Source organism: Pollachius pollachius (genome assembly GCF_949987615.1).
Source record: "Pollachius pollachius genome assembly, chromosome: 3".
Lineage (NCBI taxonomy): Eukaryota > Metazoa > Chordata > Actinopteri > Gadiformes > Gadidae > Pollachius > Pollachius pollachius.
This window is the reverse complement of record NC_136936.1, coordinates 14,415,046-14,438,406: the sequence shown is the minus strand read 5'-3', so window position 1 is coordinate 14,438,406 and position 23,361 is coordinate 14,415,046. Positions and strand designations below refer to the sequence as shown.

Genomic DNA, 23,361 nt, shown 5'->3' with positions numbered 1-23,361 from the left:
TCACAGGGATGTTGTCAACGCTGTGTTTGCACATTCTGGAAGGCCATTTGCTGCTTTTTTCTGCTTCTTCCTCTTCATGGTTTTACGGAAGTCTTGACCAGCCATGAAGAAGAGGAATGGGTCGATTAGGCTGTTGGCACTGGCCAGCGGCCTGGTCACCTTGTAGGCTATGCTGGACGCCTCCAGCAGTTTACAGGTTATCTGATCCAGAGACACAGACGGAAGATCAAAACAAAACATGCTTGAAGCATTTCACATGAATGAGGAGAGGCATGGCTCTCAGGACAGTGAGAGTTAGTGGCAGTGGTTGTCAATCACTTATCACCTGTCATCTCGTAAAAAAACGCCCATCAGATTGAGTTTTAATTTTTTTGGTTAAACCTGCATTATGTTACTTCTCTACTGCAGCTATTTAAAGATCCCATGGCATGAAAATCTCAAAGAGGAGAATGTTGAATAAGATTTGACACTCATTGACTTACTTAAATCAAATGTAAAGTATCGGTAAATGAACAAATAAACATTTAAACTTTGTTTAAAACTTATTATGAAGATTATGAATATTTTTCAGGAAAATAGTAATCCTTATGTTACAAGCTGTCACGCTGTTAGGACGATTGAAAACTGCAACTATTTAAAGATCCCATGCCATGAAAATCTCACTTTCTGAGGTTTTCTAACATTAATATGAGTTCCCCTAGCCTACCTATGCTCCCCCAGTAGGTAGAAATTTCATTGGGTGTAAAACGAGCGCTAGGCATTCTGCTCCGCCTTTGAAAAAACGAAGCTCAGACGCGCCGTTTTGTCGTCATAAGGGGACATGCCGCCTCCCCTTTCTCTGCCTTGCCAGCCCAGAGAATTTGGCCCTCCAATGAGATACGACCGTGCGAGCGCCACATGTGTGTGTGTGTGTGTGTGTGTGTGTGTGATTACACACACTGTAATTCAAGTGTTGTACACTTCTTTGTTATTTGGATAACCGTTCTGCTGTTGGTGTTATGGCGCATAACACGTCGGACTCTCGTCTCTGGTATTTCCACATCAAGACTCGTAGTGGGGGTTATCTCAGACATGGTTGAGAAGGAATTGGGGGAAAGGAACATTGGCTTTGACTCCATGAAGTACATGAACCACGACATGGAGGAGGCAGGGATTGTTGCCCGCGAATGTCTCCCGCTTGAGCCCCGCTTCCCGCTGCCGAGAGACCACCGCCTCGGCGCTGCCCGCTGCAGGAGGCGGTGGTGCCTAAGCGCTGCCTGCTGCCAAGGCGGTGGTCCCTCGGCAGCGAGGCTCCGGCGGGAGACAAACGCGGTCAACAATCCCTTTCTCCTCCATGTCGTGGTTCAGTCTACTTCAGATTGACGTGAACGTGGAAGAACCAGAGACGTCGGAGAACCCGACGCAGTCGTTTGTGATTCATAATGTTGTCTGGAGGCGCACACAGCTTTTGTCTGTGATAATATGTTTTATAGATATCTATGTATTATATTATATTATTTAGATATAGAGCTCCTGGACTGTAACGCAAGTCGGACTCTCGACTCTGGTATTTCCACAACGAGACTCGTAGTGGGGGTTATCTCAGCCATGGTTGAGAAGGAATTGGTGTGAGGTGTGCATCACTGACCTGCTCTGGGTGCCTATTCCTGAGGTATCTGAAGGAGTAGTACAGGCTCCTAGTGAGGTGGAAGGGCAGGAAGCAGAACATGAACGTCACCAGCACGATGATGATCATCTTCACCGACTTCTGCTTGGTGCGGTGGGCCGCCCGGGGCCCCTGCTGGCCCTCCCCTGATCCCCAGCTGGGCTCCAGCAACTTGCGCACCATCAGGCCGTAGCACACCATCACCATCATGAAGGGCAGGGCGAACATCACCACGGAGATCACGGAGCTGTAGACCAGGAAGTCATCGAAGAGCTCCGGGCCCGTGGTGTCGAAGCACACCAAGCCTTTGCCATACCTCCTAGTACATGGTTAGATGACAGATGCAGGAATAAGGAATAAAACAACTCATCTTAATCTGGGTAAGACATCTGCATCTGCAGACCTAATAGTAACCTTTTAACATAATAACGTTCCCTAATGCTAGGCATTGCCTTAACTATGTGTGTGTGTGTGTGTGTGTGTGTGTGTGTGTGTGTGTGTGTGTGTGTGTGTGTATTCCTCACCTGGTCCTGGAGAAGTAGAGAACAGGTGCCTGACAGGAGAGAACACAGGCCCACACGCCCACGGACACCAGCTTGGCGCGTTTAACGCTGAGCCAGCTGAGGGAACGGACCGGGTAGCAGATACCAATGAAGCGATGCAGACTGATGGCAGACAGGAAAAGAATGGAGCCTGGAGGCACAGGCGGTGTGTTACCACTGCATTAGCATGCATCCAACTTGTTTTACCACGTGATGGGACATGATTCGATTCTGTGCTAATCGTAGAGTCTAACATTTTAAATGTGGTAATGTGACATGTGCGTTGTACTTTTGTGCCACAATATTATGTAGCCAAGTTTTCTGAGCACATCTCTGACTTGCACAGTTCAACACAGCTCTTCTGTGTTGAATTAGGCACAAAATTGGTATTGGTGTAAGCTACTCTATCAGTTATATGAGATGTAGTTATTATGCGGTCAAAATAATAAAAAAACAGTTTACTATGCGTACAGCCTACCATAGAGGTTGGCATAGAAGAGAAAGCGTATGATTTTGCAGATGGGCTCGCCGAAGGGCCAGTCGTTGGCATCGGCGTAGTAGTAGATGAGGAAGGGCAGCGTGAAGATGTACAGGGTGTCACACACGGTCAGGTTGAGCATGTAGATGGTGGACGGGGTCCAGCGCTTTGTGCGGAACGTGACGACGAATAGCGCCATGGCATTCAGCGAGAGGCCGAATAAGAAGACCAAAGAGTAGCTGATGGGCAGCAGCAGGTACTTGAAGTCCTCTTTGAAGCGACATGAGTAGAGGCTGCTCACGTTCAACACAGCGGACTGGTTGCTGAAATTCATCCTGGACTACCGGGACCCCCTGTAGTGAGAAAAGTCATCATCTCGCTTTTAGCACCTGTGTGTGTGTGTGTGTGTGTGTGTGTTAGTTGTGACATAATTCGCACATTCATACCAACAGGCCACATATGTCCTTGGTGACCAGAGAGGCTTCATTCTCATGTGAAGAGCATAGGGAGGCGTCCGGCTCATACAAGAAGCTATTCATTCATGTATCAATTCTAGAGATACGAGCGGCCCTGGTGTTCGAGAAACTCAGACGCTCAAGGCCACAAAAACAAGTGTAATTCCCGCCCATAGCCACAAGAGGTCAGCACCAAGCCACAAACCAAGTTGCAATGCCAACACATAGCCACAATGGATCAGCGCAGAGTACACATACGGGTATCCAGGAGGCGGGAATTCAGCACCATGCTTAGCCTATCAGAGCACATAACTGAGTCCACGCCTGCCCAGTATTAAAGGGGTAGTTCGGAATTTTGGACATAGGGCCTGATTCCCAAGTTAGCGTTGGTGTTCTTTATCATTGGAGACAGTTTTCAACACATTTCATTCAGTCCTTCTAGTTGCAGCATTTGCTCGTGCTAGGCTAGCGCACGGCAACGGGCAATACTAGCCTGCTAATAAAACAGTCTTACCCACACCACAGTACACCCGAGGCAAATCAACTATAACGCCAGACGGTCGATGTAAATGTCTGTGTTGACAGAATAATGTTAGAAATAAAACCAACCTTGCATTGCATTGCATTTTGAGGGATTTGCTGTGTCTAAGCAACAGTGTTATATTCCTGGTAGTAGGCTACGGCAGTGGTTCCCAACCTTTTTTGACCAGTGTACCCCTTGAGCTGGTTTCCATGTTAAAAGTACCCCCTCTCTCATGTGGATTATTAGCCTTAATGTGTACTTATATTTAACCTTTTGTCTTTATATCTAATCCAACTGCTCATTTAAATAATACCACATACAATAATTGTGAGTGGAAAAAAAAAATCTTTTATTCAGTTTAATAAGACACTTGCGCTTGCTTGTCTTTCAAAAGCTTTGACAGTTCTTGGGGAAGTGTGGCAACAGCCACCACCAAGCTGCTCTCCACATTCAGTCTGTTTCTCTGCTTGGTTTTGATGTGAGTCAGGGCTGAGAAGGTCACTTCACACATGTAAGTTGATCCAAAAGGCAATAGTTCATTTAATGCACATTTCCCCAGCTCAGGATATTCCTTTTCAACTTCACACCAAAACTCAGTCAGTGACTTTTCAGCATGTGCCATCTTTTGCACACGATAAAAGAAAAAATCCACCAGGTTTTCATGCAGTCTGGCAGGAAGGCTGCTGCTGCTCTCAGTCCCTCTGAAGGGGTTCCTCACCCAGTCCAGTTGCTCTGACTTGTCTTCGATGTCATGGAATCACTGGTTGAAGTCAGTTTTGAGTTTGGAGAGATGCGTTCTCATGATTTTGACTAAAGGATTTTTTTCAGCATCAGTGGTGGCAAGATGGGTAACAACGAGTGGAAAACAGCTCACATCTCTACTGTCACATTTCTTCTCCCACAAGGTGACTTTATGTATGAATCCATTCACTTTGTCATACATGGTAGGTATGTGTGAGTCCTTGCCTTGAAGTGACAGGTTGAGTTCATTCAGCTTGGAGAAGACATCGGCAAGACATGCAAAGCGTGCAACCCAGCCTGTGTTCTCAAAAACAACCGCAAGAGGGTGCAAGTGCTCTTTCAAGAAAGCAGACACTCCGGCGCGAAATTCGAAAAGCCTCCGTAGGGTTTTGCCGCGAGACAACCAGCGAACGTCCGTGTGAAGCAGCAGCTGATCGTGCTCTGCCCCTCTGTCTTGACAAAGACTCTGAAACAATCAGTGATTCATAGGCCTGGAATGAATGTAATTAATCACCTTAACTGCGTCATCCATAACAGCACTTAACTCAGGGCTCATCCTTTTGCTTGCGAGAGCCTCCCGGTGGATAATAGTGATTCCACTTAATTTCGGGGTTCACCATCATGACACGCCCATGCAGCCCACGCACTTTCCCTGTCATTGCAGCCACGCCATCAGTACAGATGTGACTGCATGACTTCCATTCCAGAATGTTATCGTTAAAAAAGCTGTCAATCAACTGAAATATTTCTTCGCCGGTTGTCCTTCTCGTCAACTTCTTTCAAAACAGAATATGCTCATGTATGTCCGACTCTTCTTTATAGCGCACAAAGGCCAAGAGCTGAGCCTCCCCACTCACATCCGTCATTTCATCTAACTGCAAAGCGAACTGACCTGCTCTGCTCATTTCACTGACCACCTGCTCAACAATATTAGTGGCCATATCATCGATCCGACGACAGACTGTGTTGTTTGATAATGGAACGGTTTTCAGCGCATCTGCTGCTTTCTTGTCCAGCATAGTTTCAACCAAAAGTATAGCGGCAGGGAGAATCAGATCTTCAGCAATTGAATGTGTTTGTTTTTTTACTTAGCCACAAGTAATGACACAGCATAGGAGGCCTCCAATGCTTTGCTTGACACATTTGCTGCTTTCTTTGGTGTAGTCTTGCTTGACTTGAATTCAGACATTTTTCGTTTGATAAGTCCTCGGTCTTACCTCCATTTCCCGCGTGTTTGGTTCTCTGGTGCCGCTGCAGATGGGCTGGTTTCATTGAATTATTTGACAGGACTTCACCGCAAAAAAAGCACTGAGGCTGAGGTGGATCAGACGATGTACAATTAAATCCATACAAAATGTATTTCTCGTTGTACTGCCGGTGTTTGGTAGTGGTCTCTTTATTCCTTTTTTCGCTTTGCTCCCCTGTGCCCGCATCCGGGACGACGGTAGCGGTAGCTGGACGTTTACTCCTGCCTAGCCATGCATCCATGTTTACATTTGGTTTGCAGCTAAAGTTAGCTAGCTTCGCGCGCAACCGCAGCAAGAAAAAGGGCAAACGTGAACTACAGACGTCTGAAGCATAGGTCTGATGTCGCCACTTTTCATATGATGTGCATTGTAGTGTTACAATCACTGAGGAAGAACTGTTAATCGCTGGTGCGAAAATAGACTTATGGGCTTATTAAAATTCATAATGTATATATATATATATATATATATATATATATATTAAAAAAAATTGGGATGCTGTAGGCTAATTTATAATCTTTCTGTTTACCCCTTGCTGATACCTAGGTTATATTCCGCTGCTACTGAGAAAGTAGTCCCTCAAAATGCGATGATTCATGCGATGCAAGGGTAGTTTGATTTCTAACATTACATTTCTAACACAGACATTTACATCTGTAGTCTGGCTTTATAATTGATTTACCTCGGGTGTACTGTGGATAGGGTAAGACTTTTTTATTAGCAGGCTAGTATTGCCCGTTGCCGTGCGCTAGCCTAGCACGGGCGAACTCTGCAACTAGAAGGACTGAATGAAATGTGCTGAAAACTGTCTCCAATGATAAAGAACACCAAGGCTAACTTGGGAATCAGGCCCTATGTCCAAAATTCCGAACTACCCCTTTAAAGTCACAACACATAGCCCAGGGGGCCAGAACGCTCCAGGTAACGCATCCATCAGATGCCCTACTAAGTGTATCTCCACGCGTGCATAATACAATTCCTCTCCTTTTGCTTCATAGATATAGCGAACCTTTACCAAATAAAGTGAGTTACAAGCGATCCTGACTCGCCAAACGTTTTCCAAAGAACACGGCATAGTGTTAGCATGGGTTAGTGTGTGAGTGGTTTAGAATTTTTTATCATGTTATGTTTGTTTGTATCTCATATTGTTCATTTTAGAAATGTATGTCGTGTTCTTGAAGAAAGTAGTTTAATACGGGTCGCTCTTAACTCACTTTATTTGTTAAAGTATTTCGGTAGGGTAACTATGAAGCAAAAGGAAGGAATTGTATTTAACACGCGTGGAGAGAAACACCGCAGAGCTATATGGCTCTCAACGGGTCTGCCATATGTGTCATCTGACTCCCGCTCCCCGTTTGTATCAAGTAGGCGTGGCCTATGTGAAGTAGGCGTGGCCTATGTGACGTATTGGCTCCGGCTTCCTCACCTGTCTAAAGGTGCTGCCATCTGTGGCTGGAGTAGTTAATGCAGCCTGTATGTTGCGTCGTACTCCCCCTGTGGCTATGTCTAGTAATTACAGCTTATATGTTTGATCCTGTTCCTTGCGGCTATGTGGAGGTAATGCAGCTTGTGTGTTCGATCCTGCTTCCTTGTGGCTATGTGGGGGCAGCTTATGTGCTTAAAATAAGTAACAAATAGTATAAACAAAATGTACTCTCCTAACGTTGTCATACTAATGTAACTTTTGTGTCTTTATTCAGATAGTGATTATCCACTTTGGACAAAAGAATCTCAAATATCGATCTGTCATGATACCAGATCTTAAAACACAACTATAACAATGGCACATGGTTGAACAACATTTGAAATCAAAACAAAACCAGGCTTAACAAACAAACAAACACAGAAGATATTATTGTATATATACAGGGTGCGATTTGCCGGTGGGGATGGTGGGGATTATCCCCCCCCTCTGGTTTACACGTCCTACCCTCTGCTGAATTATTTTTATCCTCGGTGGGGATAAAAAATTATCCCCCCCCACCCAAAGTGTTTTCACCATTACATCGTAATAATTAACAACCAAAATACACAGGGTCCGTCTTCATTTTGAAACATTTTAAAATGTTTCTCAAAATTATCCCCCCCTCTGGTTTTTTCCACAAATCGCACCCTGTATATATATATTATTATAGTTATTATTATATTATTATAGATATTATTATGACTGATGTTCCTGACTTATGAAAAGCAAACATGCTGTTCATAAAGTATATGCAGCTTAGAGTAAATGGAGAGCCAACACAAGCGGTATGAAGTGTCAAAGAATTAAGTATTGCCGCAAATAGAAAACGAGGGACATGGCATTACTGACTTTTTCCGAACGTCTCCAGTCCTGCCTTTGAGCATGTCTCAAACGTGATTACGCGAAATCTTACGAAACTTCAATGCTCCAAACTCCCATCTCATTTTGCAATAGATTTTATGTTACAATAACATTTATGTGATCAACTTTAGGCACGTGTACTAGGCCTATAGAGGCTTTGCCAGACATTTCCGCTATTGTTAATACAACTGGGTAAGTGTGCGAGTAAACAGGTGGTAATAAATTAACATGTAGGCTAGGTGTACTATTATACATTTTTAGATCACAACAATATCACCTTACATGTAAGGTGATAGTCTTGTGATCCTGACAGAACTGTAAACATTACAACCATTACAGTGTGTCCTTTTTTTGGACTTAAATAAGTTCTCATTCTATTGTTAGCAAAAAAGTTTTCCTCCAAATCCTGATCTACCAGTGAATAAAGACTGGGGAGAGTGTATAATTTCCAAGCAGACAATATTTTGTTTTCATAAAGGTAACTGTAACTCACTTTAGTCTATGGCTTGCTTGAGTCCCTTCCTCCCTTGCATTGAGTCCTTTACTGTCAAACCAAAATACATGCATGTAACTAGGCAAACATTTGAATCTTCGCAGTCAAGGAGAAACTTAACATGCAAATTTGTAAACTAGAACTCCCACTGTCTCATGTTTGCCCTTTAGGGGCTTCGGATGGTTTGTAACTGTGAAGAAGGGTTACTTGAGTGGTTCGACTGGCTGTGTGTGTGTGTGTTGTGTGTATAAGTCCTGCAAGCTGCAAGGCTGTTTGCTTAACAAAATGTTTGTCCTTGATGTTTGATTTGACTCTTCGCTGTCTATCTATAATCATGTTTTTCTTGGGACTCCATAGCATATAACATTTCCCCTCCCCAAACAAATACAATGGTAGTTGTAAATGAATCTCCTTCTGGTACCTAAGTGTGTATTGGGTAAAAAAAAACAAACCCTGATGACATTCCTATGGGTTATTAGCATTAGCGTTCTAACCTCTACATATACAAATACTTTTTTTTATTGTGGCCTATTTATGAAACCATGATGCTCCTTGTCAAACCAAACTTTTACGTTTATATGAAATTCAAAGCCAGTGCATTGAAAAAACAAAGAAGATATGCTCATTTTAATAGGAGCATATAAGCAAAGCTGAATTTAGTACATTATCCACAAAATAATTGTCTCTCTCATCATAAAAAGCTGGATGTTAAACGAGTCACTGACAAAAACTTATTGTAAATTTGAATTAGTGGTCTGAAGAGCCATATGACCCATATGGTTAGCAGCACTTCCAAAGTTGAACTATTTAACAAAATTGGGCTGATTTGTATAAGCTAACCGTTTAAAATCACATTTGAGTTGGAACCCCAAATGAATAATCTCATCTGTAATGTTCGTATTTGTGCTGCAGTATTAGTTTTACTTAAATCGTTTCTTACCTTTCCTTGTGGCTGACAAGCAGTTGATAAATTGTAACATCAAAACATTCTGGAATTTATAGCAAAGAGTATACAGTCCTGTCAGCCATTATGCTCTCCTCTGCAACTGGAACAAAGCTCAGTGCGTGGGTGTTGTATTGGATCTCTGCAAATACCTGTGTGGTTGTGTGAGGCGAGGGAGTGTGCTTAATGTCTTACATGCTCCAGAAGTTTTTTGTATTAATGATTGAATGGTCCATAACTAAACCTTAGCTTCGGTGCGCTATGATTGATTGCTGGCCCTCTCGGCATACCAGAGGAATCTGGGATGGACTTGATTCCTCTGGTGCACATAGACAATCTAACATTGATTATAAAGCAAAAAATAACAGCAACCTATCACAACACCTTCCATGCTACATCATACACACAAACTAGGAGGAGCTGTCTAACTGAATATTGTCTAAAAATATACAATTGAGTAATTTGACAGTGAACTAGCTATTAGCTTACCCTTTATACGTGCACACACACACACACACACACACACACACACACACACACACACACACACACACACACACACACACACACACACACACACACACACACACACACACCGGTTGATCGGTCCAAATTAGTAAATAGCCTCAAAAAAAAATGTTGCTTCGCATTTATGACTGAACACTTTGCACATTTCCATACTTCTTCTTTGAAATAAAGAGGCATCTTGAGTTGGTCGCAGAGCATATGCCAAACCAAACCTTAATCTTTAGAAAGAAAGCAACGAACTATGAATGCAATAATAAGCATTATTATATAGCATTAAGGTAGGGGTTAGGGGTAGTGGGTCCGGTTAGGCCACTACCCCTATTAACCCCCTATTAAATAAGGAAATTGTTCACAGCCTCATTTGCGCCCAGCCTGGCGCAGCGCTACTGCGTTTCACCGCCTGCTCGCGAGACGCGCCTGCAGTCCCATAGGTTTGGTTGAAGGGATGGAGGCATCAGGCACTAAGTTCTTAAATACAGCGATTTTTTAATAGGTGGGTTAAACTTCCATTGTGAATAATTTACTATCCTTTTTAATTGTAGCCCTTGCTGATTGACTCCATGTGGTGTAATTTAAGTGGGCTTTACATTTCGGCCTACTTGTTAACGTTCGAAGCACCTTCCAACCTCCCTACTCTCGATGCAAAAAATACTGAAATAAATGAAGAGATGTGTTACATAAAAATGTAATGTTTGAGCTGAGAACTGAAAATAGTTTTGACCCACTGTCAACTCAAACTACCAAAGAAGCTGGGATTGTCTGGATACATCGAGCGATTTATCAGTGATCGACTGCGGTTTCTTGTTGCTATGCAGGTCTGCGGAACCCAGTCTCCTGTCAATCGTCTTTATGAATCGACAAAGAAAACCATTAACACCAAACAAGGATCATTGCATCTCCTTGCTTCGTAATTTTGATGTCAAAATGAGTTACTCAAACACGATAATGATTGTGGTTCGAGTTATGATGACACCATGGGACACCAGATGCAAACAAAGATAATCTGTTCCGTTTTGAAGGGAAGCCGGAGGTTATTTCGTCCATCACCACAGCGTGGTGCTGTTGAGCTGAGCTGACGTGGGCTTCCCCGTTAATTTACCCATATCCTTTGCCTTTTCTTCTCCGCGATTCTGTCATCCAGCTTCACAACACGGTACAGTGGAACACAGTCCTCTGGCTGTAGAGGCAACTAAGCAGAGTGTGATTAGTCTACCGTGATAGCTTCAGTTTTTGGTCTTAAAAAAGCCATCTATCACTGATCATGGACGCTGGTGTAAAAATCTGACTTCCTATTTTCCTCCCTTATATTGGGGGGTTTTATAGCAACTAACACTGGATCCAAGCTGGATTTATTTGGAATTATAACACATTTCGCAGGGGCAATACCATTCATGTCAATACTCCAAAATGCAACCACCGCCGAGGAAGGTGAGTTTTTTTCAGTGTTTCTCGCTAACCGTGCAGACGTGTTTCAGTAGTAGTAGTAGTAGTATTTGACGTGTTTCAGCCTAAATGTGATGCTGCTGTTGCTCACAGAGCCAAAGATAATATCCCTTTCTAGCTAATGTTAGCCAAATTCGCTAGCTATGCTGAGTTAACGTAGTAGTCAAAACGGCACATGCATGTGCATACAATCAAAAGCGTTTTGACTCAAATCATCCACGAATATCACGGATGGTTTACTGAAGCTATTTTAGCCACGACATGCCAGTCAATACCCAGAAGATGCTGTGATTGTCGTCCCATTACCTTTCCAGCCACAGCGCAACAGCAGTGCAAATAAATTACTCAACAAAAGGTGACATATGATAAGACACATTCTCAAAAATCCACATAATCGAAAACAGCGCTTTAAGACAGTAGCCTCAGAATAACGTGAACGCTAATGTCATAGCGATGCTCATCGGTGAAATGTACATGAGGTCGGGAAAACACCCCCTCTCCCCCCAGACAACTAAATGTCTAATCGTATTTGATCTAGGCCCTGTGTATATTGAGGTGGCGTTGCTTGATAAGAACAAAACAAAAAGTGACAATCTTAATATAGCTCAGTTGTTACCCGCATGCATGTTATTTTGTGTTTGATAGGTCCATGCAGGATAACTAATTACCCTTGTGTGGCACCTCTGCTGGGCTTTCTGTTAATTAGGAGTTAGTCCCACTGGTGCCTCTAGATTCTGCAAACTGAATAACCAAAAGCGTGACACATCATGCGTGTGTGAGTCTGCATGGACCACACACACACACACACACACACACACACACACACACACACACACACACACACACACACACACACACACACACAGGAAGACATGCACATCCTATTTTCTTTCCTTTTTTCTTATTTGAGTGTGACAGACTGAATTATTAATGTGTCAACACACACATGCACACCCCCTAACCCTAACCCACGTGTAACCAAAGGTTATATATATATGTATACTGACTCAAGTTCCTTTCAACACCGTGTGTATAGTAACATATTCTGTTGTGTCATAGTTAATGTATTACATTATGATTCATTATACATGAATAGCAGTGATTCATATGTTTAAACCTTGCTCGCTTCCAACTTCAACACCTTTCTATAAAACAACCCTTACTCACTCTGTCTGAGAACCCAGTCTTTCTGTTTCGTTTTAACCTTGTTTGCTTCAATCTGTCTGTTTAACGCCATCACTTCCTTCTTTTTGCTTTCTCACTTGCTCTTCCTCTCTTCTTTTTTATTTTGCTTGACCAATTCTCTCGTGTGCCCCCCCCCCCCACTCCACCTGTAGTTTCCTCTGAAGGAGACAAAATACCAAGTAGTAATTTAAGTCTTCATGATGTTATGAACCACCCCATACTTATCTTCAAAAGCAAAGGACATAAAGGAAGTGTTTGTGTGTGTGTGTGTGTGTGTGTGTGTGTGTGTGTGTGTGTGTGTGTGTGTGTGTGTGTGTGTGTGTGTGTGTGTGTGTGTGTGTTTGCCAGCATGTAATGTCTCCTGGGAGTGTAGGCCTAACTGACACAGTATGTGGGGTTATACTTGTGCTAATTTATGTAGCTGTGTGGGTGGGTGTTTGTGTGTGTAATGTGTTTTGTTTTTTCTAGAACCGTCATGAATTTCCCACTGTTACCGCTGTGAATAGTCAATGGAATTCTCCCGACAATTAACAATGACCTTCCCAGTGACTCTCAGCTTGTGTGTTGTTGTGTATTACGTGCAGGTGTGTGCACGTTGTTTGTTCATACAGCTACTGTGCACATCATCATAAAGATCAATCGGCCCCTGAAACCTTACACTATCAGCTTCTTAGCCAACAAACTAAGAACCAAAAAACATTGACAGAAAATGTTCTGGTCCGACTGTTATCCTGAAAAAAAAAAAAAAAAAAAAAAAAGCTGAGCAATACATTTTACTTGAAACTGACTACAGGAGTCTAAAACAACGTCATCACTACACAGAGACAAAACCTTCAATGCCAATAAAAAGACAACGTTTGAGTATATGTAAAAATGGAGGGAACCACCCAGAAGATCATAACAGTCATGGATCTGCTGAGAATGTGTCCCGATCAGCTTTTCTTTAGTTCCTAATCACACACACTAAAGATGCTCCGGTGCAAACTGTTGTCCAGCTGACCCCAGTTTCTAGGTTTGAACCCCAATGACTTCAGTCTACTTGTAGGCGTTATCAAGCAAGATGACACCTACGGGCTTCTTCATGATATGGGTTTTGAACTAAGTCACTGTAACTCACTATGGCTAAACATCTCAACAGTAAAAACTTTGAGAATGAAGACTTAATGAAAAGGACGAGGGTGCTTTAACCACTTTGTGTTGTGTTGTTCAGGTCAAAGTGACGCAGGAGTTGAAGAACACGCACACAGACCAGATGACCAGGCTGCACTTCAAACACCAGACAGAGTGCGACCTGCTCGATGATATGAGGTACAACAGTCACCAACACACACAGACAGACACACACAAACACACACACACACACACACTGAGAAACATACATGCCCAGAGAAACAGGCACAGAGAAAAACATATATATGTTGTATATAAGAACAAAACACACACACACACACACACACACACACACACACACACACACACACACACACACACACACACACCCAGCAAGCACATGCAGGTTTACTTTACGAATTAACTTTTCTGAATCTCATCCCAGTATCCTGTTACCCATCTCTCTCTCTCTCGTCTGTCGCAAATAACACTCAAATACCCACACTGCCCAATTATCTACAACGAAGACATGAAGGAGGAAAGTGTAACTTCATTTGGCCATCTACTGGTGATGACTGACCATTAGGTTTATTGTAATTATTACAATGTTATTGTTATTACTCCACCACACACACACACACACACACACACACACACACACACACACACACACACACACACACACACACACACACACACACATACACACACACACAGACACACACACACACACACACACACACACAGACTTCAGTCGACAGTCATAGTTTAGTTTTGTTGAGATTTAAGGGGTGTATGGAGAGAGGCAGCGGGGAAGAGAGGAGTATTCTCATTCCAGTTTACTTAAGCACACAAGACCGGGGGAAACAACGAAGGAATTTCCTGCTGTCTTCTTCCTGCTCTTTCTCTCTCTCTCTCTCTCTGTCTCTGCTTCTGTCTCTGTCTCTGTCTCTGTCTCTCTTTTGCTTTCTTTCCTTTGTTTTCATTTTTTTGTGTCACTTTCATCATGTTGCTTTATTTTAAACTCATCAGTAAGGTTTTTATTCTTCATTCCCCCTTTGTATTGTGCGTTTGTGTGTGTGTGTGTTCGTGTGTGTGTGTGTGTGTGTGCGCACGCACGTGTGTTTGAGTACATTTTTCTGTGTGCTGTCCAATGAATATCTGGCGGATTCCTGTTTTTGGCAGTGGGGGAAACCGTGTTTCTTTATTCCCTTGCTGTCCCAGTGTTGATTATTTATGACAGTATACTTCTAATGCTCAGTTCTCTATTCCTCACCCTCCTTCTCTCCATTTATCACTTCATAATTTTTGCTCTTTCGGTTCTCGTTGTTCTGTCTATTTACAGCGCACAGAATCATTCAGTCTTTATTCTGAAACAAATGATTCGGAAAAAAGGATTCATACAAATGCCTATGTCTGTTCTACGTGTATACTTGGGGGCAAAGCAGTATGCCTGTTGCATGTATAGATATTGGCTTTCAGTCTTTAACACTGTATTATTACTATTGATGTTGATGCATTGGAATGAACCGTCATGGGAACTTCCCACGTTGGTTAATTTCAATACATCAACCGAACAACATGATCAAGGGTTGGAGGGAGTGCAGCCAACTTCAGTGTTGGCTTCACTTTTTGCTAAGAGGGGAAACCATATGTCTGGTTTGACTCGTCTCCGGTTCTGGCACAGACCTGATGGGACCAAAACTGGCGTCTTTAGTGAATTCAACCCAAACTGCTATAAATACAGGTATGAACACATACAAGATGCAACGGAAGATCTCATGACTCAAAGCCACATTGGAAGGGAGACGCGTTAACCATATCGTCAATGGAGTGTGAACACAACCATCTTTCTATGCATTTACAGAGGAATGGTCGTTTCCAGATGTGTATGCATCGCACTTTGCTTAAGACAATGTTTTCTTTTCTACAGAAAGGAAAGTGAAATATATCTTAACAGATGTGACACTGAATTATTTGCATACTAATACAGAATTGTCCATTTGTATTACCATGAAATTGTGGCTCTTCAATTGGGATTACAACTAAAGACAATACTCTTCCATTCCGTCCCCCCAGTATCTGCCCTGATCTTAAATCCCTCACCAATCCTCACAGTGGATTATAACGGGGACAGCAGCTTCATTGAAACCAATTTGTCCGGCGCTGCGCTGGGCCACTTGTTCTGGTTCCATTAGCTTAATAAAACAAGACATGATAAAGTTCAATCTTGCCGCTGTCAATTACCTTAGCTCCTCCGATCTTAGTTAAAATGTGAAGCAAGTATTAATATTTCATTTCATAAGGGGGGGGGGGGGGGGGGGGGCAAACCTACAGTCATTTTTTACTCTTGAATCCAAGACACACACACACTCACACAAACTATATATATATATTCTAACCAAATGTAAATGTGGCTCTCTGGGCCTACCGGTTGGCTGGCATACTCTATAGCCATAGAGCATGATGGCAAAGAAAACTCAGGAAGAAAGGGGGGCAGTGAGCTTTATCCCGAGAGAGGGAGGGAGAGAGAGAACAGCAGGGAGTCAGAGAGAGGGAGTCAACTTAACGTCCTCAATCCAGTTGAATCCCTGATACCCTTATGTCTGCCCTGACAACCGTTCACTTTGGGCACACACCCTCTCTCCTTCAAACACATATAAACTCTATCACTCTCCCTAAACGTGGGGACCCGGTCTCCCTTTTGATATCAAGGAGGATAAAATGAGATTGTAAGGTTAGATGTGGTGTGGTCTTAGATTGTCATGAGCGTTGTTGGACGGCTGGAAGAAAAGCGCTTAGGATTTCCTCCTAGTGGGCTGACATTCTGATGCTTGTCTTATGAAGGTTGTAAATTAACCCCATGAAAGAAACCTCATAAATACTTGCCCTGAATCTGTGCCACTTTAATTTTTCAACCGAGCAATTTGCTTTTTGTCTTGCCATCTAGACCTCTCAGAATATGAGCGCAATCTCATATTTGTTCGAAGAAATGTCCAATAGTATTGGCTTTGTTTAATTTGTTAGACGGAATAGATTGATACAATATCACTATCAGCAGTATGTAATCAGTAATACTGACCAGAGCAGGCACTTCCTAGAATATTGTAGCAACTTCCGTTTAAGTTCCCCTTGTTGTGTTTTTAACACAGCTTTCTTTTGACCAACCCCTGACCTGCCAACACAAAGGCCATGTCTGGTCGGTTCAGGCCAAATAAGGTAATTTAAAGTTAATCTTTGGTTCACGCCAAATAAAGCTTTAAATTCAAGATTATGTGCTGAACTCTTAAGTTCAGGTACCATGATTGGTTATGCAGTGCACATGATAATGGCATGCACACTTGGAAGGGTGGAGGTAAGGCTGCAATAGTTATGACGCGTGGCTCCTTCCCTTGTTGGCGAGGAGATGGTGAGAACACACTTTGTTTGGCATGTGTCGCCACGAAAATATGACCACGCCATTCTGGCTTCCTCCTTTCTTTTTCCATCTCCTTCTGTCCTTCCCTTTCCTTCCCTGCTTCTTTCTCCCACTAGTGGTCCATTGTTTGTTGCTGTGTAGCTTACATTGTTTTCCTCTTCACAGTTTTCAATGTGTTACCCACACATTTCTGTTTCTTACACAAGCGCTCATGTCATATGTGTTGTCACATTTCATAGTTCATATGTAATGTGCAAAGAAATAGGCCTGGAAAGGCAAGAACAATGACTCTTTTTTGGCTGATTCACCGTGTTCTGCACACCTATCATTTCATTAAATGGTAGATCGGGCTTCTTGAGCCACACGTGTGTGTGTGTGTGTGTGTGTCAACCCTGCAGTGGAAAGGTGTGAACAGGCTTGTTTCACCTTTGCCAACATGCCCACGGGCCTGATTCTCCTCTGCCATCCATCGCACACGAGGCTTACGTAAAATATCTAAATCTTCAGACTTCTGATGACTGCTGCCCACACCTGTAATCCCTGCTGTTCAAAGCAGATTAATATAAATATTTGACTAAATCTCACATGCACACAAGTTCCATAATTCTGGGCTTGTTTTATGAACCTATAATTACAGACTGGGTTGTTGTGGTAGCATTGAGACAAGCTTTTCACTTAACACCTCTAGAATATGTAGCAATTTGTCGGGCTGTGGAGTGTGCATTCTTGTACATGTAGAATATTTTTTGTGAATAGAAAGAAATAGAGAAATCCTGAAATAATGAAAGAACACAGGCATTAGCATTCATTTTATCAGATGTTTCCTGGTCATCATGTTCGAACATGTTTTTTAAAACATGTTTTTAGCAAGAATAAATAGCAGCAATCGGGCGGATTCACAGAGGAACTGTTGTGTGTTTGCTGCCTTTGCGAACCTAGAAATGCCTCTCTTCCTCCAGGTTGGGTTTTAACCACAGCTAACCTTTGGATCTCACACATAAGTTTTTGTATTTTAAGTTATCCAATGTTTTCCCCCACGAAGGGAGGATATTTACGATGAATATGCCTTTTCTTGCATTGAGCCAAAACCTACTTGTTTTGGCCCCTTGAGAGATAACTCACTCAGTGAGAGTGTTGTACAACCATTCAAAGTAACCGTACATGCAGGGTAAGGCAGGCATACTTGGTAAAAACATTCCCAGGTTTAGGATGATTACAGTCAAGCTGGGTATATTTATATTCAGATTTCCTTAGTTTATCATTTTCATCATTCATCATTTGAGCTAGTGATATTCCCAAAAGGGCATGGGCATGTTCTTGGGATATATCATTTTGTGTAGTTTGATGGGAGACTTTGAGTAAAATATTATGGTTTGGATTATGAACTCTGGTTGCGCTTTGGTGAGCCAGGACTCTGGCCTGGTTGGTTAAAGTGCCTGTCAAATGGACAGGCATATCATGGCCTTGATCCAAGCAGAACTTTTTCAACAAAATATATATAAAATATAATATTGTACATGATTAACTTTGTCTGTTAATTGCTTATCTTTGGGCTAACCTGTTTGTTGTGCCTACTGTGATATTATGGTGTAATATCCGTAGGCCAGGTTTGAAGCAAAGCCTGAAGGCCTGTCCTCCTGGCTGAAGTGTGATATCCTTCTGGGCAACATAGGAGGCGCTGTGGCTTAGTTGGTTAAAGCGCCTGTCTAGTAAACAGGAGATCCTGGGTTCAAATCCCAGCAGAGCCTTTTCCAAAGCTGCTGTTGTGACTTAAGTGCACGAAATCGAGGCCAATGCTAATCACCATCAATCTGTGATTGAACACAGCCTGGCTGTTTATATTGGTTGATTTGGTACATCATACAAACTACATTTTTCTACTAATACTTTTTATGATACTTCGTTCATACTAGGGATGCACCGGTCAGCCCACTGTCAACGATTGTTTGCTCCTGACACGTGATCTGTGACCATCATCTTAAAAAGGACGCGGTCACCTGACCCAAAAAACATTTATGTTTTTTGGGTCAGGTGATGATTTATATGATTTATTATATTTAAAATTGTCTTTTTTTTCCTGCAAATTCCTCTTTTTTTTTGACCTGAATTGACCTGACCCTCAATAAAGATACAATTAGACATATACCCCGTTTAGGACAAGGCATGTATTTGCTTGTTAAGAAACGGCCACTGGAATCGGCCATGAGGTATCATGATGGTTGCATCCCTACTCCATACTATGTAAAATATGTTGAACGTTGTGTATGACAATATATTTTAGCTTAACTTCAAGATATTTGTGTGAGACAATATATGCCTAAATTCACATGAAAATAGACAATATTTATTTCTTTATATATATTTTATTTCTTTTTATATTTACTTCATTAACATACTTCATGGAGTCCAAAGTAATTTCATTTAGTGTAATTTCAGGGTCAAGTAGACGATGCATGTTTGTGCTTTAGTTGCCATTTTCTACACAAAATGCTACTTATGTATATTAAAAGAAATGCTAGGTGTGAGGCTCAAACTCACAACCTTCAGCTTACGAGACTGACGCTCTGCCTACTGTGCCAACACGGCCTGAGCGCTCAGTGAAGCATGTTGGGTTCAGAGTGTTGAGCTGAGATGTTGGGGGAGCCCACTAGAAGGGAGGAGTCAAATTTCATCTGACTGCTGAAGTATGTGCACAGCACACGCTGCAACCCTTCAACGCAAAAAGGACTGCAGACACTCTGCCATTCTGCTGCCCACCTGGTTATCCGGGATTTGACGTGATAATTAAATACATTAGCGTACATTAAAGGGGACATATTATACCACCAGGTGTGAGTGTGATTAGCCTTACAAGCCATCTTGAAAATCTGCCCCGCCATATGACATCACTAGTGGGCGTGTCCACCTAGATCTGTGCTGGATAGATCAGTCTACCAGCCTACCCAGTTGACTGAAGTAAACGTTGCTCTTCTATCCAGCAAAGATCTAGGTGGACACGCCCACTAGTGATCTCATATGGGGCCGATTTTCGAAACGGCTTGTAAGGCTAATCACACACACACCTGGTGGTATAATATTTCCCCTTTAACAAACATACCCTAATATACATGAGGCTCCACCATTCACCATTTGTGAGGGCTCCAGAATATGTTCACAATAAAAGGGGCTTCCTCTTTGCATTGGAGCTGTAATTAGCAAGGAGGGGTTTGACGGTAATTACGCTGTCTGTGTATAGCTTGAGAGGGCCTCTATTTATTTTTAATGCCCTGCTGTTCCCACCTCCTCTGCTGAGCCACACATTTGATATATTTAGAAGTCAGGCTTCAGCCTCTTCATCACTAGTTCTCACGCCAAGGGAACCTCTAACCACCAGGGGTGCAGGAATACAACAAACAACAAACAAACAAGGAAAGCACTTCCTGTTCAACAACAAAGGTTTTTGTATGTTTACGTTGCTATGTTCACTCGGGTTGTATGTTATTGCAGCCCACACAAATCAACATTTATTAAGATAGTAGTTTTGATTATTGGTGAAAGTTACATGCAACGTTCAAGCAACATTTTCTTTTATCAAAAATGTTCAATCGAAAAGTATCTCCATTGTGTAAAGCAAAAATTATCCCAAACCAACAGATAGACCGAACTGTTTGCACCAGGAGGCTGGCCTTTAGGTTTTTCATTAAAATGTAAATTACATCGCAGATGATTGCTGATGTATACTTTGATGGCCTTGATAGCGTAAATTAAATCAAATAGAGTTGAAAAAAAGCCATTGTTGCCTTTCACACCCTATACGTCCCCAAACCCACGTGACCTATGTTCTGTCTCCTATTCTTAAATATATTCAGTTTTTACAAGGGTGTCTGAGAAGGAAAACCAACTGGCTGTTGAGGAAACAAGTAATTTCTCAAGCAAGCCTTTTATGGCAAAATTTTCTTATATTTGATTTATAATACATATCCAATTAGATAAAATAAAGGATAAGAGGGTATTGATGTAGACCACAGCTCTGTGATTAATTCTGAGTCGATAGAAAATACATGAAAGACATTGGACAACCACTTGTAGCACTGTTGGCTATATTTTCTGAGAGCTAACTGTGCATGTGCGAAGTGAGTGTATATGCTCTGGAAATAATGCCGGCCTGTGGGTGATGGGATTCCCAAATTGTCCAATTAGGACCAGCCCTGGAGCCCTATAGAGTACTTATTCATGCCCATTCCGCTGTCCCATGGGACCCTATTTCTGCAAAAATATTTATGGTAGTCAACGGCGAGAGACAAATCGTTTTTTGATCCTGTTAGAATTGTGCCATGCCATGTGCCAGCATTATAATGATACACAATATGATTTTTGCAAATTCAAATGTTGCATGCTACAGTTTGTCATCAAACAACAAAGTAACATTTTGTTTTGTGTTTTATAACTCAGTGCACTACATGGTCCCTTTATCAGCCGGGGATCAAGAAAACCAGCAAAACCGGTGGCTTGTTTAACTACATCCACAAAAAACACACAGGCGTCATATTTACACCATCTTGTTCTTTGATATTTTTACGACAAACTGACTTTCTTGACTTTCCGAATGATCTGTTAAATTCTCAAACACAATATGCGTATTTCATGGCACAAATCAAACGGGATCAAAAAATTATTTGTCTCTTGCCATGGACTAATGTTTTCCCTCTTGAGGGGACAGCATGAGGAATGTGACTTTGGCACTCCACAATGTCCAGGTCTTTATAAGCCCATATGAAAACTGATTCAACCGTATGTATAGAAATTTGTCGATCTCTTAAGCATCAAATGTGGACAAACTGTTGAAATAGCCAATGCTATATTTACTTTAGAACAAAATGGGAGCCACTTGCCATGTCTGGTCCTTTGATCTCAACAATTATCCCCTTCCATACTTTCTATATTTCCCTTTTGGACATTCCTGAGCTGAGATAAGACCTGGTAATGCTGCCCGGATGCTGTGGGCTGTCTGATACACTGAGCTGCAGGGCGGGGGACTGCAGTCTACGGCGTTTCTTTGAATACACTCATCGGCAGGACTTCCTGCCTTCTTGTGTCATGTGGTGGTGGCCAAGCTCACTCTCTTGTATATTAAAGTGATCTCTAACTTTAATTAACCCATATATATTCTGAGCTAAAAAGGGTCCGGCCGAAAGGGTATGGCTGCTAGCCCGAAACGACCCACTTCCCACACCTTGTTTTTACATCCCTGCCTTTACCATGCATGCACCTTACTTGCCCTTTCTTGTGCGAGAAAAGGATTTGTATGTTTACAAATACTAAAGCTCTCACTGCTCTCTGTCTCCCTTTCTTTAGGAGTTACACTCTGAAGAAAGGACAGCTGGAGAGAGACTATGCCCAGGTAAGAGACACCAAAACATGTGGTGCTGGATCTGTCCTTTGTTATAACCAATCAAACATTCGATTTTATTATTGATGGGTTTCTTAAACGCTGTTGCCAAGTAGCTGAAGGGGCGGTCATCTTAACAGTGGAACATAATTGCGGAGCTCACTAAAGCTAGTTCTCTGAATCAATTCTTACCCTATTTCATTGCCATAATAAACATAGCCAAAGATATTTGGCGGGCTGACCAGAAATGAGGCAACTACTGCACAGGATTGTGACTGTGTGTGGCCAACTGCATTTCAAATTTATTAGATTGGCTAGCTGAAAATTAACATCAGACTTAATAGAAATGTACCGGGATGAGTACCAATACTGATTGAGTTACAAGGCTGTAGACGGGTTATGTGCTATGGATACCCAAACCTTTACCCTGAAAAGGCACATAAAAAGTTGGCCCTTTAACACTTAATGAAACTAAAGCAGGTTTAAAAGGTTGTGAGATGCCTACAAACAGGTGAACTAATCCAACCAACTGTAGGGCCATTAGACAAGAAAAGCCTTAAAGATCTGCATTTACATCTGCTGTGCCACCTGCCGAGTTCATTTACATCCCTGGTGGTTAAGCTTTATCACTTCTAGCTTCTCGTTAACTTGCTAAGGAGAAACAATCCAATAATAATGAAATACCATCCACTTTTATTTGACACCGTATATATCAATGCGGAAAGATCATATATTTCCAGTTTAACAAATGGGAATAGATTTTTGCAATATGGTCTAAAACCACCCTAGCAGTGGGCCTAATGGATGAGGGTTGTATACAGCGTGCAGAGGCTGAGACTGGGGGGAAGACTGGAGCGACGCACTGTACAGTGGCAGCAGATGTCAGCCAAACTGTACACCACTCACATCCTGGAGA

At 42.3% G+C, this 23,361-nt stretch overlaps 2 protein-coding genes across 2 annotated transcripts in view; one reads left to right on the top strand and one right to left on the bottom strand.

Annotated features, from left to right (window-relative positions):
- On the bottom strand, positions 1-2,999 carry p2ry2.1 (purinergic receptor P2Y2, tandem duplicate 1; the record flags this gene model as incomplete). Its single annotated transcript, XM_079733313.1, has 4 exons — positions 1-201; positions 1,628-1,964; positions 2,170-2,338; positions 2,666-2,999. The coding sequence occupies 4 exons, from the start codon at positions 2,997-2,999 to the stop codon at positions 1-3; spliced, it is 1,041 nt and encodes a 346-aa protein (XP_079589439.1).
- Positions 3,000-11,085: 8,086 nt separating this feature from the next.
- Positions 11,086-23,361, top strand: part of fchsd2 (FCH and double SH3 domains 2) — a 51,229-nt gene continuing 38,953 nt past the window's right edge. The window contains 3 exon segments of the mRNA XM_079732386.1: positions 11,086-11,349; positions 13,760-13,857; positions 22,412-22,457. Coding sequence (XP_079588512.1) covers positions 11,329-11,349; positions 13,760-13,857; positions 22,412-22,457 — 165 coding nt within the window. The 5' untranslated portion in view covers positions 11,086-11,328.